At 35.6% G+C, this 14,891-nt stretch overlaps 1 protein-coding gene across 1 annotated transcript in view; it reads right to left on the bottom strand.

Annotated features, from left to right (window-relative positions):
• The window catches only part of MCPH1 (microcephalin 1), a 116,886-nt gene that overhangs the window by 85,328 nt on the left and 16,667 nt on the right, over nt 1–14,891 (bottom strand). The window contains exons 9-10 of the mRNA XM_088530623.1: nt 10,707–10,819; nt 1,261–1,298 (exon numbers count right to left, since the gene is read on the bottom strand). Coding sequence (XP_088386749.1) covers nt 1,261–1,298; nt 10,707–10,819 — 151 coding nt within the window. The remainder of the gene's footprint in view (nt 1–1,260; nt 1,299–10,706; nt 10,820–14,891) is intronic.

Raw genomic sequence — 14,891 nt, 5'->3', positions numbered from 1 at the left:
CGACTTTTGACCAATTTGAACATAATTGGATTTTGCCTGTTGGCTTGTACTTTAGAGGAATGTTTTCAGTCGTTTAGTTCTTTCAAAAGCACCCACTAACAGGCTGATGGATGCCTATGACTTGAGATAGTCCAAAGCACTATCTTACTGAAAAAGTTCTGAAGAACAGCAATTATTATCACTAGACTTTAAAAATATGTAATCAAATAGCAACTGTTTAAGCAACACATCAAACATTCTTTCAACAAAATATTTTCCCCAGCTCCGGCAACATTTGTTCTCTTAATGCAGATCACCACCTCTGGGCTACCACTGCTCTCATCTACATTACAGCTATTATCTTTAGCTCCCTGACAATGATAACGTACTGCATGATTTGAGAAGTGCATTTACAGTCTCTGTGTATCCATTCCACAGAGTATCCATTTTATTAGATGACAAGCATTATTAATTTTGTTTCTGACCTATTGTGTTCTTGACAATGGCTACTGATAATTATTTACAAAGAATTTCAAAAAAAGTGGCCAGAGTGCTCCTCCTCAGTGCCCACATCCACACAACGGTCATGATTAATTATTTTTCTTTAAACCTGAAATATTTTGTACAAACATGTTGAGTTTTGAAAAAGAATTCAGACATTGAACCAAGCACACTATGAAATATGAAATTGTGTTTTTGTTGGATGTCCTTTATTTTCTAAAAGTTTTAAGAGAATGATAAGAGCAAGCTAGAAAAAACATTAACTCTTCTCCAAATATGCAGTGGCAGCTGTTCCTAATTTTTTGCAACTAGAGTAGCTAAAAAGTCTAAAGCTGATGTTTCTTCAGCAACTATTTATGTGAAAGAAGCACTTTAAACTGATTCAGATCATGATGGCATTTTCTATTAAAATAATTGAAATTTATGTGGAAAAGCTATTTCTTGTGCTGAAAGTCTGAACCATTTTTCTCAAACTCCACTTTTAATACTTCCTTCAGAAGAATTCACAACCTGCTTAGAATTTTTCTTTTGGTTTGTATTACCTTGAAGCCCTGTTGAGCTCACCTATGGAAAAACAACTTGTCTAGCTCAAAACACACATGCAAATGCCTACGCAGCATACATAAAAACAAAATATGGTTGTGTGTTTTCAGCTAGAAGGCAGAATGAAATCAGATATTTTAACACGATGCATAAGTAAGTTTCATTTTCTACAGACGTTAAAAAATTAACAACATTCAAGTTTAAGTTGACTGAAGAGTCAAAACGTTTAGTACTTACTCTGAAGACATACTTGTCATAACTAGTGTCCTTGTTGGCTAGAGATGTGAAAAAAAAAGACAAAAGAAAATCAAAAATCTGTAGTTTTCTCTGAGAAAAAGACTTAAAAAATGAAGCATTTCATTAAAAGAACCGAACCACTTCATACTTACAGTGTCAACTGAGGCAAAGGCTGTACGAATTACTAAAAATGATAAACTTCAAGGACATGGAAGGAAGGAAGCCCCTCCACCGCATCTGGTATCAAACCACCCAACAGACAAAGAAAAGAGTGGAACTTTTCATCAATGAGTTCAAAACAAAGCAAACGCTTTCCAGACATAGATACCACTGGAATTCTTGGGTCTTTCCAATGGGTCTTTCCCATTTCTGTTCCCTGTCCCACCTATTTCCACAGCTGCATATGGAAAGTTCCCAGAATCTCTCTGAAAATTCAATTTCCTTTGAATTCATGTATTGAGCAGAGAGCTCAAAATATTTCAAATCGACTTATGGCCAGTAGCACAGGCCAAAAAAAGACTCAAGAGGCAACCAACTTTGCTCAGTAATGAATCATAGAACTGAGATGGAACCTACTCTAATATAACTCTCTCTCTCCTCTCTTACCAGTAGAGAACCACATTGTCCATTAAGTATTCAAGCAATTTAAGCATTCAAGCAATTTGTCACATTTGAGAAGAACAGAGTTACTTAGAATTAGCTCTGCAGACTAAGCGCCTCTCATTTGTACCATGACTATATAGGTCTTCAATTTACAAAAAACCTTTGCATAAATAAAACACAATTTAGATACTCTTGACAGGTCAGATATTACAAACCGCTGCTGTATACATGCTAGTATTTTTTCCTTTGCAGCAATGCTTTGTTCCAAAGATGCTTTAACCAAAAACATCATAGAGTGCGACTTGAGGGTGGAGAGGGAATCTTTTCATTACCACATACAAACTAATTTGATCCCGAACTGCGTAGGCCATACTGTTGTAACACACAAAAAGTTGTTGAAATTTACTTAATATGCTAAAGCTTTAAGGGATCCTTGGGGATCTGAGAGCTCATGACTACACTAAACATGGCTTTAAAACATGCTTTTCTCTACCCAGTTTTTCTAGGTTGTAAATCTCACCTCAATTCTGCAGATCGCTTCAGCATGACCCTGATGTTCTCCTTCAGTACCTGACGTAAAGCCTCACTGCCATCTGAATAAAGCTCTTTGGCTAAAGTCTGGAATTAGTCCACACAAATAGCTACGCTACAACCCCCGAGGCCATCGTATAGCACTTGCCCTAAATTCATATCCTGATGCACCTGCTTAGTTGGAGGAATATGCAGAAAAGTGTCCATGCTTGCAACTGAAATGTTAAAAACAAACTAATGATCAGTCAAAACTTTTGCTAACAAAAGCATTACAATAAGAAACATGGTTTCAGATCCCTATAGTGGTTTCCTCAGGTTCAGAGCATAAACATTTGTTACCTGTAGTTCCTTAATACCTCATCCTTAAGGTGGCAAACATGCTGGATTTACACAAACTGTGAAACCCGACAGATTGTCCTGACATTACCCTCAAAAACCAGCTTTTATTCAGACAACACATAGCATCAAGAGCACAGACTACATCAGAATACAGTGAATACGCTGTACAAGTGCCCTCAATGCTCCTCCTCTGCCAGCGCTCTCACAAAGACATCAAAATCTCAAGAACGCCGAGGGAGGCATAAAAAAGGCAGACACTGGTATGAACTGAACCCAAACTATTATTCCATCTTCCTTCAGAGAGGTGTATTTTCGGCAAGTCAGAGGTCATTTGCTAAGCAGAGAACATTGCTTTTTAATGCTTCAATAAAGACAACCAGTCTTTAAGATAGTTAGCTACTCATTAGAAAAATCGGCCAAACTATGTCTTAATTTTCAGTTATACATCTTAACTTAATAACTTTTCTTTTTTGCTTATACAATTTTTCTTCTACAATACTTGTGTCTGTTTTATTTTACATTTTGCTTTACTGCAAAATATTGATTTAACATTTACCTTTCTGACTAGCCAAAAGACATCTGGTGATCATCATTATGAATTCTAATGCACATTAATGGATAATTAATCTCAACTACTAAAAAGTTGCATATTTGCACTTTAAATCAGAACATGTTTCTGAATTATTTTTTTTAGCTCGAGAATGTGGACTGCTATAGAATATGTACCTATAGAACATGTATGTTTCAGCTTTTCTTTTACTATTTCTTAGAAGCACTGTTGCATTAACATGTCTTTTTGAAGTCTGCCAACAATCAAATTCTTCCAAGTCATATGAAATACAAAACATGCATTTCAATACCTCAAAGGAAATAATATTTCTAAACCCTCTCAGTATTTAAACACAATGCAGTATTCCCTGTATTTTGGTTGATGTACACCACAAAAGAGATATCCAACCTCAAAATGTGTTCTTTGCTACTGCTAATTCTCAGTGGGTGTTTCTTGGAGCTCAAGGACAATAAAAAGAAAAATCGTATTGTACAAGCAGCTTTTCAAAAGTGTGAGTTCAAATTGTTCCCCTAGGAATACCATGAGTGACAAAGTGAACTAAAAAGTGACCATAACAAATGTCTTTCCAGGCTATTTCTCAAGAATAAAACACATCCATGTAAGAACTTACTTGATAGAAATTAATGTTTTACATTTGTCACTGCTTAAATTCTGTCCTAAACAAATTAGATCCTCTTTTGTGCTTGTGCCCAGGGCTTGGATTTATTTATTTGTTTGTTTTTCTCCAAGAAAGAGTACCAGGCTATACAAGCAACTTCTCAAGCATGTACTGTCCTTTAATAAGCAAAGTATTCCACGACTTACTGAAGTTGACCCACATCCCAAAGGGAATGATCTTCAGCATTTTCTTATACTTGAACATACATGGTAATAGCACAAAAAGATCTTCACCTTTAGGGCTTAACAAGATTTCCTATACATTTTGGCCCTTATGCGAGGGATCAAGGACTAGGAGGAGGGGAGAAAAGTTTTGTGTGTGTAGGAGTTACTGAGAAAACAAAAGTATTATGCCTACCCATTTCATACTCTTTCAAAGCTCTTTTTTTTTTTTTTTTTGCTACTGTAGTAGCCCTCCAGTTCTGAGACCGGCTCAGAGTTTATGTATTTGCTTTCAATCTTTCTAGCTGTACTTCAGCAGTAACATTCTTTAGTCTTTACAGGAGCCATAAAACCGAACTATGTGGAACATGAAAATATTCAGGAATTAGCTTAATTTCACTCTGCTTTCATCTACAAAATGCAGATCTAAAACTTTAAGCCTGTTTCTAAAAAAACAGCCTCTAAGTTGTGCTACTTTATTCTGTTAATGTAACTATGGCTCACAGTTGACAATAATGTGTAATTGTAGTGAAGACTTACTATTCATCAGTAGCTTTACACAGTGATAGCTAAAGCATAATTTACATGCTGGCTGGCTTATGTCTCCTTATCAGTCCTTTAATACTGTTATTTTTCTGGATTTCTTTGGCTGCAAAGTGAATTTCAACTTTAATTTCCTGACCAAAAATAGGGCCTCTGCTTTTATCCTAGAGAGATATGAAAGATGTGGTCATCTTAATCCAATCAATCCTATGATAGGGAAAGATAAAAAAAGAAGGAAAAAGAAAAAAGAACAGATTATAACATGACAGAAAAATAAAAATGACATGACAGGCGCCTAGAGGTCAAAATGTCACTCGCTGTCAAGTATTGGAAATGAGGAATCCTGTAATCAACAGACGTAGGAGCCCCTAGGAGTTCTGTGGCCAGGATTAAGAAGGATGAATCGCTGTCACTTCAGACTTCCAGAGAAGCAGTGGCACTTAAAACATTTACTGACATTTTCGGGGCACACGAAATTCTGCAGCATGAGACAGATCTCCCAGATCTCCGCAACTTCAAGGAAATGTTTATCTGGCCATGGCCATCAGCAACTAGAAACTCTTTTTCCTGCAGGACAAGCAGTAAAGGGAGAGTGGGGTAACAAAGTTGCCCTTCTCACTGCTGTTTGACTGCAATCAGAGAGGTAAAAGTCAATCAGCATGACATAAAAAGCCACAAAACAATGACTACCACTTCTACAGAGATGGCAAGCACAGCAAAGACGCACAGGAAAGATTCTGGTTCTGTCCTGTGTCTAAACCCTTCCAGGAGGCAGGGGCTCGTGTTTAGCTTCCTGACTGGTGATTCTCAGGGAGCAGCAGCACAGTCCTCCCTTGCCCCTTATTAGTGAGGTTCTGCCTGTAGAGCATATGGTGCAAACCATGACAGGGTGAAGAGAGAGCCTGCCCGCTCATATAAGACAGAAGTTCAGGAAGTGGGATGCTATGGGTGAAAAAATAATATAAATTAAGAAGTAGTTAACATGGAATAAAGAAAGCTCAAGTAAAGATCTCCTTCTCTGTCCACCCCCTAAAATAAATAAGTACATAAATAAATAACCACATGGCAGGATAAAGAGGAGGAAGGGTTGTTATAGAGCCACACAGGGCTAAGGAGAAAACTCATACATGCAAGAAAAATTGTAAAGACTTCAGTAAAGCAAAAATAAATTCCGTTGAATAATTTCCATATATCACTTCCACCAAACAGATCATCTTTCCAAGTGATCTGATGAAGCGAACGAGTTGTTCAGACACAATTGAATTATGAGGCTTAAAAAAAAACTTCCAAATGGCTTCAGCTGACATACCCTAACAGATTAATCAAGCAATTTACAGAAGTAGAGGGCAGCAGGAGGTAAGTTCTAGTGAAATTCATGTTTTGTTTCTTAAGTGCTCATGGGCCATCCATTCCACGTTGGCTGTGCTGGTTGCCTCCCTCATGGAGCAATGAGGGCAAGCCAGGCCCCTTCCTTCTCAGCCACCTCCTTAGAGAGGTCACGGGCTCAGTGATGCTGCTCATGATGGATTTGCAATCAGGCAGAACCAAAGGAGGCACAGGGAGATGCAGGTCCCACCGCACTCCTGCTGCAAAGATGAAAGCCACAAGAGGGAAAGAACAATCTTTAAAACACCTGACCTGTCCAAATTAAATTAACAGAGTGAGATTTATTTGGATAGTTGAAGTCTTCTAAAGCTTTCCAACAATGCAGCAAGAGAAGTGAATTTTAGATGAATTTTTGAGGTCCTCTCTCCTAAAAGACTGGCTTTATTTTAGCTATAGGTTAGGATACAAGGTAGCAAACTTCAGTAAATGCTCTGCTAACAAGACTGTGACACACCTGTGTTGGAGTCAGTCTGAGCTAAAGCCTTATTGGCCTCTAGACAATGTAAGCAACTTAACTGAACAGCACTTACCAAAGGTTTTCGTGTGCACCAGCAATGTTACGAAGAGTAAAAGAAAATAAACACAATTTCATCAGAGATATGACAAGTTGAACAGAATTAAACTCACTTCGCATTAACAATTTCTTCTCTAAAAAGTAATTTATTGTGGAATTTTCATTTCCTATGGAATAGTCATGCACACACACAATTCTTTTAAAAAAGAAATTCTGGAGTTTTTACCTATGATGAGCAGGCACAGATTTCAGCATTTTTGATTCTTCATGCTAACGAGGTACAACAATTAAAGAGGAATGTGGTACAAGCCTTCTCTTTAAGAGACTGCAGATTAATATTATTGCACCATCCAGACTTCCACGAACTGCAAGTTCTACAGAAACCACATTTAGAAACTGTAAAATTTAGATGTAGAAAACAATGAAGGTATTTGTTAGTTTACACACACACACACAAAAAAAAAAAAAAAAAAAAAAAAAAGATCTGTCAATTCTAATGAGTTAGGAGTTTAGGAAGTTCTTTTGTTCAGACTGATTTACAACCATTTTCAAGAGCTGTGAGGATATCACTTGGAAAGCAGTTCCGTCACCTAGAGGATTTCCGGCCCATAGAGTCATGCCAGGTACCAGTAAGTTTACATAGGATGTTCATTTTTCCGAGAGTTAAATTTCCCAAACAAGAGGATCTAGCCAGCAGTTGCTCTTCCTCCTGGCGGCTCCTGATGCCAAGAGGGAAAATAGGCTCAGTTTTACACTGAGTTGTTGCCAAGACTACTACAGTCCAGTGGATTATTTGGGTTCGGGGTATGATAGTTACGATCTAGAGCTTTAAGCGTAACAAGGTGCCAAGGAAAGGGAGAACGACCTTTCTTGGTAATTATAGTTAAGTCAGACCATGCAAATGCAATTTCTGCAGCAAGGCTGGCATGAGTCCCAAGCGCCCAAACATGAAGAATGTTTTGCCCTCATACTTGCTACAGAACTTGTGCAGTTTCCCACCCTGCGCAGAGCCAGGAAAAGCACTGCATCCGTTTCTTCCACATAAGCCTCTCTGCCATCCAGTGGATTTTTAAAGAAGAGGTCAGAGAAGGTGTAGATGTATTTGAGATAACTTAGGATTTGAGGATTTTCTTTTCTATCCTTATCTGTATATACTTTTCAACACAGTTGACGTTAATGTCATCTCCCACTTGCATTAAAGTGAAAGAGTGAAAAATACCAAAATGCAATGAAACTTTCCTTTTACACAGGTGCTTTGCACAGGTCCATCTTTCCCGACATTAAATCAAACATCTTTTCCAGGCCATAACAAAAAGGTAGTTCCAGCACCGTCAAAGTTAACTATAAATGAGCTTGAGTGCTTCCACCACGTCTAATTCAGAGTAATTTAACATTCCTCTAAAACTAGGAATTAGCAACATTTCATGCATGTTCTTAAAATACTTTTAGATACTTTGGCTATTCAATGACTTAAATCAACATTGGAGGTAAACAGAGTGAGATGCAATGATGTTTCTGTCAGTGCACACTTATGGACATCAAGTTGCTTAATTGTATTTCTGGCCAGGCACTTCATGTTTTATAGTTGCAGATTTTTCAGGATGCAAAAATCTGGTTTGCCATGAACAACATATTTTCAAAAAGCAGTTTGTGGGTAACAGGATCCAAAGAGGTTCTTTTTCACCACCATCTCCATTGTATAAAATGTTTTTTTTAAATAAAGATCTGCCTCATAAAATCTCATCAAGTTCTGCGTTAAAAATCCAAGATCAGTATCAAATCCAAAAGCCACAGAAATACAAGCCAAGATTAATCTGTTTAAAAACAAAACTTTCAGCTAAGTCTATGCTGTCTTCTTTGAGGAAAACATGGTTTTAATTATCCCTTATGATACTTAGCTGCTTTCTCACATGGTTAAATACTTTGCGCTATTCTATCTCAAAAAGACAGTTGTTTCTCGGGGGTTTCTGAAGAAAAAATACATTTTAGTTGCATTTCTAAGTGACTTGATACTATGAGGTCCTTAAAAAGAAGCACATTTCTTTCTAAAAACACTGAGCTACCTTAGTTGAAACAAACGTAGTGATGAATGCAAACACTGTGTGACATTGAGCAATGAAATGAGCACTCAACCTTATACCAACAAATTAACACTACTGAAATTAGTTTATTTGAATAAATCTCTGACTTTATGTTTTTTAGTGACATCACTGGGTCATCCTCATGCAAAAAAGCAATGTATTTTAATCCATGGAAAAACTGAAAGATGCACCACAATATGTAAAGGGTTTATTTCACCCTTGAACATCAGTGCCATCAATTTCAATTTCTAGACCAGGGAAGCCACCTGCTGACATTCATAGGTATTAACCAACACACCACTTTTACCAGCTCTGCAGTGAGCAGTCTGGAAACGATTTCAGTTCTGAGCCATGACAAACCATAACCAAGAAATTCTTACACATTGGGCCATTAAAAAAAAAAATCTACCTTTGTGTGAATATAAGCACAACACTTTAAAACACTTGATTTTGTTACAAAAAACAAGGACCTTCCTGATGCTACTAAGGCTTTTTAATTTCATTTATCTTCCCTCAACACGCCTGAAGCTGCTGCTAGACCGCTCTGTCCTCACAGTTTTTGCTAGTTTACAAGCAAGAATTTTAGATAACTCTGATTAGAAGCCATTCATGTTAGAATACAATGAGCACACCTATATGAATAACACTGATAAAGAATGAAAATGAGCACTTGTAATTTACAGTTCTGATCTGTGTACCAAAAATTCATTCTCTATTTCAACTTCTGCAGACAAAACCAAGCAAAACTGCATAAGGTTTTGAAGAAAATAAATGTATAACAATAGCATTGCAGAGAAATACCAAATTTACAGCTTGATTTAAAATATATTAAAGAAACCATTTTTTTATAGAAAGGAAAGGTCTGGAGATATTTCTGGTATAGTTATTCTATTAAAATAACTGCAAAATGGCATTTTGTTTATCTGTGCATTTTTCATATATGCTTCCTTTTGAGATGGAAATAAGCATTAAAATGCTCCATAACCCTGTGAGTAAATAAAATGACCTTCTTGAAATATTTGTGCTAATCCTCTCACTTCTTGCTTCAGCTAAAAGAAACAAAACCATAACTTATAATTTAACCTCACTTTCAACGTGTTAAGCATTAATAAAATGTTGCAATAATTAAATTCCAAAGGAGAATGTAGATCAGGTTGATTTATATATTCTACAATACTTGAAGTTATTATTTACATAAATAAATATATTGATATTTAGAAAAAGGAACCAAACTAATAATTAACAAATGCATCAAGTATTGAGATTCAGGCAATTAGTTAAATCATATTTTTACCCCAGAGCACTATTCGATCCACAGAAATTAGCATTCTACCTTCAAGAAGCTTAAAAATTGAAACGCGTACTAATTGCACCTGCTGAGAATGTCAACATAAGAGAGGATCAAAATCTTTGATCAATTTCTTTGAAACTCTACCAATAGCTAGCATTGAAGCAACCCTAATTTATTTCATAGAATTACCTAATATTTCTTTCAGTACTTTGGGACCTCCCATTCTCAAGACAAATCAGTACTCTCCTTTTAACTACACTACTTTCTACTTAGTGATAAAAAGAACAAAAGAATAACTTATTTTTCTGATGATCAGTTCCATATTTCTTAAGGAAAAAAAAAAGAAAAAGAAAAAGAAAAAGAAAAAGAGAGATTAACAGCTAAAACAACCAGACACCCTTCCTCCCAAACTACTACATTTGGTAATTCCCAAAAAAAGGGTTAAGTATCTTTTCAGGTCAGGATCATGCATGCACTATGAATTATTTGTGCAGTGAAAGCATTACTATGCCTTTTTTTTTTTTTTTTTTCGCTTTTTTTCCAGGGGGTAACACAGAAAGCCAAGCTCCATGGTTCTACATATTGTCTTTAAACACAATTCACATAACAGTTTAAGAAAAATAGGATTCAGAAAACCTTTTGAAATTGACAATGCATAACAAATGCAGGTTTTGCTTTTCTTTCTTTTTTTTTTTTTTTTTTTTTTTTTTTAAAAAAACCTCAATGATTTATCAAGAAAAGAGCTTAACAATGTCTAGTTAAACTGACCTTCGGAAGTCTTCTAGTTTGTCTTAACCCCCCTTTGAGCCTATTCTCTTGTTCCTTAAGAAGTTTGCAAGAGCCATCAGTAGCATGAAATTCTGAAACTTCATTTTCATCACCTAGAAATCAAGCATATTAAATTTAGAAACTTGAAATAAAACTATGATCCTACAAAATGAACTTGCTACTAATTATTTTATCTGTGTAAAGCTGCACACAATGAAGAAATCTTAATTTTTAATCAAAGTTAATAACCTATACCAATTATTTTTCTATTTTTTTCTGATTTTATTTTCAATAATGGAAAACAACACTCAAGCATCTAACTTAATCATTCAGTTTCTGATCTTGAGAACAGACCTGATAAAAAATTGCCAAATTTCAATATTTTTAATATCATTTATTAGGCAGAACTGACATATCAGTTAAATTAGTTTTATTACAAGATTTATAATATCTCTAAATTCACACAATACAGAGGGTTTAGACAACGGATGGGTAAATATTTCCTTTCTTATGGAAGTGTCAGCGCTTCCAGCACTGCTCTGTAATGACCAAACACATTGCTGTACACCATGTATTTGTCAGCACGGAGCTAATTGCTTATCCAAACTCCTCAGCCCCTGCCTTGCACTGTCAGAACACAATGTGGCTACCACAAAGCAGCAAGCACTTGCATTGCCTATTCATGAATATATATTTCTGTGAATATAGATTTTAATTCTTTTGTGCTGTAAGAATGACCTATAAGGACTAAAATTTCTCAAGACATTTGAGAAAATTGGCTTGCATAAGATCTAAAAAAAACAAAACAACAACAAAAAAACACACACTTTGATCTATTTTTGATCAATGAAGCTTTAATTACTACGGATTTAAGAAGCTTAAATTAAGATTTAAGTTAATTCAATATTCAATAGAATCTATTAAAGTTTAAAAAAAATCAAAGAAATGCCTATATCAGTTTAATCACTAATTATTAAAGTTTTAGTTTAAGGTTTAAGTCCATCTCCTCCCAAATAAGTTTTGATCATTTTTAGAAGATATTGCAGGATGCTATATCCACATTTACTAATCCAATTGCATTTAATTCGGTCACATAAGTTAAAGACACACATAGAAGCACACAGCAACCAAGAATCTTTTATTTCTCCTCCTCTCAGCTACTTAAATTCTTAATGCTTGAAAAGACAGGACAAATAAAAAAGATGACAGACCACCACATAAGACAACAAATATTTTCCACTACTGATTAATTGCACCATTTCTTCCCACTGAAGTTCCAGATTTTATATCAGTTCACACTCAGTTTCACAGTAGCTTTGTGTAACAGAAGAAAACCAGAGCCTTCCCAAACTGAAGACATATCTACACAAAGAATAATCTTTCCTGAACTTGCAAATCAGCTGTCACGTTGGCTGGCTTTCAGTGTACCTGAAATCAGTAGTTTAAACCCTATCATCAGTAAACCCTATCATACAGTACCCCTGTATCATCAATTTAAACCCTGTATTTGGATGAAAAGCATCATTTAACAAATGGAGAACTGATTATTTAGGTGTATTAACTTTATTTTTCATTGCACGAGAGCTTATCTTCAATTGCAGAGCAAAACTAATGATAAGAGGAAGAAAAGGTCTCAGTTTGCTAAGCAAGAAAAGAAACTGATAAAAGTTATTTTAATCACTGCAAAAAAATCAAGCACCATTTTATTGTTTTGTTTTTTTTTTTTTTGGTGGGGAGCTAAAGTGCTAACACACTCTTTTTGTCACTCCTAGCCTGAATGCTCAAGATCCTCAGCTCTTATCCCTTGTGGCGGTATAATCCAAACCCCCAAATGCTTGGACTTCTTTCTAGTTCAGTTTCACTACTCAACGATTCTTCACATTTACAGGAAAGCAGTAGCAGGGCACCAGAACCACTGAATTACATATGTATGTATGTATGTGTTATGCATTACATACATAGGCACCATTCTCTCTAATCCAGTTCCTACCTCCTCTAAGGACTCCTCAGCACTTCATTGCCTTTCCATGTCATAGCTCTAAAGCCTTTTTCCATGACTGTTGCTTTTTAGAACATCCTGGTCTCACATAGGGAAGTTTTCATACTTAGCAGCCCTTCCTACAGTATTTCAGGTGAGGTTTTCCATAACCTTTTGAAACAATTCACCCCCTATTAGCCATCCCTAAAGCTAACTTGCATCAAAGCAGGCCACTAGCTTCCCCTAGATTCTCTTCTAAAACATTGTTCAATGACAACTATCAAAATTTCCTCAAATCTGATAGTTCTTTGAAGTGTTAGGAGCCCTCTGAGTAACTTTAATTTGCACTTTTAAGTTTCTCATCATTCATGATCGTTTATCTTCAATGAGAAGTTTTGATCTAGAAGAACATAATTGCATTGATATTTACTTTGATATTTTTGATATATTTAATTTGATATTTACTTCTAGCTGACAGCAAAATAAAGATTAACTACTTTGGGCTAGTATTTGGCCAGTCACGTCAGTCATGTTCATATAGTGACAATTATCTAGAGTAGTGTTCTACTTGGAGAATATTGCATAGTCTCACTGAAAGCAAACTGTACCACATCTACTATTTTGTACTTACCCAGAGTTGTTAACCCTGTGAACAAACCAAGTCTGAATTTGCCATCATGCTTAAACCTGCAAGTATGTATATACAAACTATTTAACAACTTGTGTTATTATTTCAAGGTGGGCAGGTATTAAATACTGGCTAGTCAGAACATCTTCAAGCTCTCTGAAAGCTGGTGTCTACCAGGTTTTCAAATAAACCTCCTCAATGGTTCAGAAACAATTTTATCTAGTTTGTAATCTGCTATAGGACAAGTATCATCAGCCTTTGTAATTTTGACATTGAAATAATCCTCAACCTATTACTTTATTTTGAAACGATTTTCATTTATTGTTTTAATAATTATCTACAACTAATTTTGGGGGAGAAGATGAACAAAAAAGTCAAACAAGAAGCAATTGTCCTTATCATCCCTTATTTGTTTAATAAAGCACACTAATAAAATAATGTCAATAAAGGCCATCATACAATACTTTTGCAAGCTTTTCTTCTAAAACTGGAAAAGAGATTAAAAAGGTAGATGAAATCTAAGCAGATTCAAATGTGTGTATTTAAAGTAATAGTATTTTAGCACTCTTAAGCACTCATCTAGAAATTCTGGATCTAGAATCTCAGGTAAAATTCATTCATGAAAATAAAGCTTGCTCAACTTTGCAACAAAGACATTCTAGATTTCCCATCCTAAGTGCAGTGGACTGCAATGGATCTTGGTTTGCATCTCCTGCCAAATAGGACAATATTTGCTTTCAACATTCACAATAAATACCTAAAATTCAACTGAGCTATAAGTTTATTGTTGAGACTAGAAATAATAGAAAGTCCGCGTTGAAGTTTGAGTGATTGTTAGATGATAAAGCCTTAGATGTAAGTAATCTTTTGCATTCCTTGACTAATACTATTTGTTGCTGCAGTTCTCAGATGAAGAGACGAAGGAATTCAACACAAAAGCAACCATTGCTCCTAAACCATGCAGTTCAAGTGCTAGCTCATCTTACCACCAGCCCTACGAAAAGAAATACTAAGCCTATGAAGTGGTTGGAAGCAATGCAATTCACAGCTTTAATGATACAGATTTTTACACATCCCTCCTAACACAGATCTTCAACTCTCACAGAAAGTAGCACTATTGCATTTCCATAAACTTATAAGAAAACCTACCCATTTTCACTCTATAATTGCAGAAAATCTTAGTGCTGACATGCAAAAAAAGTTACACAACAGATATTGATTACACAGTACTAAAATATCAAATGTGGCTCTTTTACTCAAAAGGATAAAAAAAATTCATTTCATCTCCCCCTGGTTATTTCTGATGAAAAGGGAATTTGAGGGGGAAAGATTCCTGTATATTCTTATAAATCCTAATTAATTTCAATTCTTCCATCTGTGACAGATCTCTACATAATTTGACTTGAACAAAATAAAAAATAGCCAGATTAATGCTTGTGCTGTTCAGAAGAAGAAATGGATGGCCATGAATGTGCCCTAAAGAGAACTCATGAATTCTGCTACAACATAAAGTTTCAGACTTGAAAAGTCGATCGCTGGTTAGCATACATATTACACTTATGCATTAAAACCAAAGGTT

This window comes from Tinamus guttatus, unplaced genomic scaffold (genome assembly GCF_059628265.1).
Source record: "Tinamus guttatus ecotype Peru unplaced genomic scaffold, ASM5962826v1 Tinamus_guttatus_pri_ptg000383l, whole genome shotgun sequence".
In the NCBI taxonomy this organism is placed as follows: Eukaryota; Metazoa; Chordata; class Aves; order Tinamiformes; family Tinamidae; genus Tinamus; species Tinamus guttatus.
This window is presented reverse-complemented; position numbering and strand designations above follow the sequence as displayed.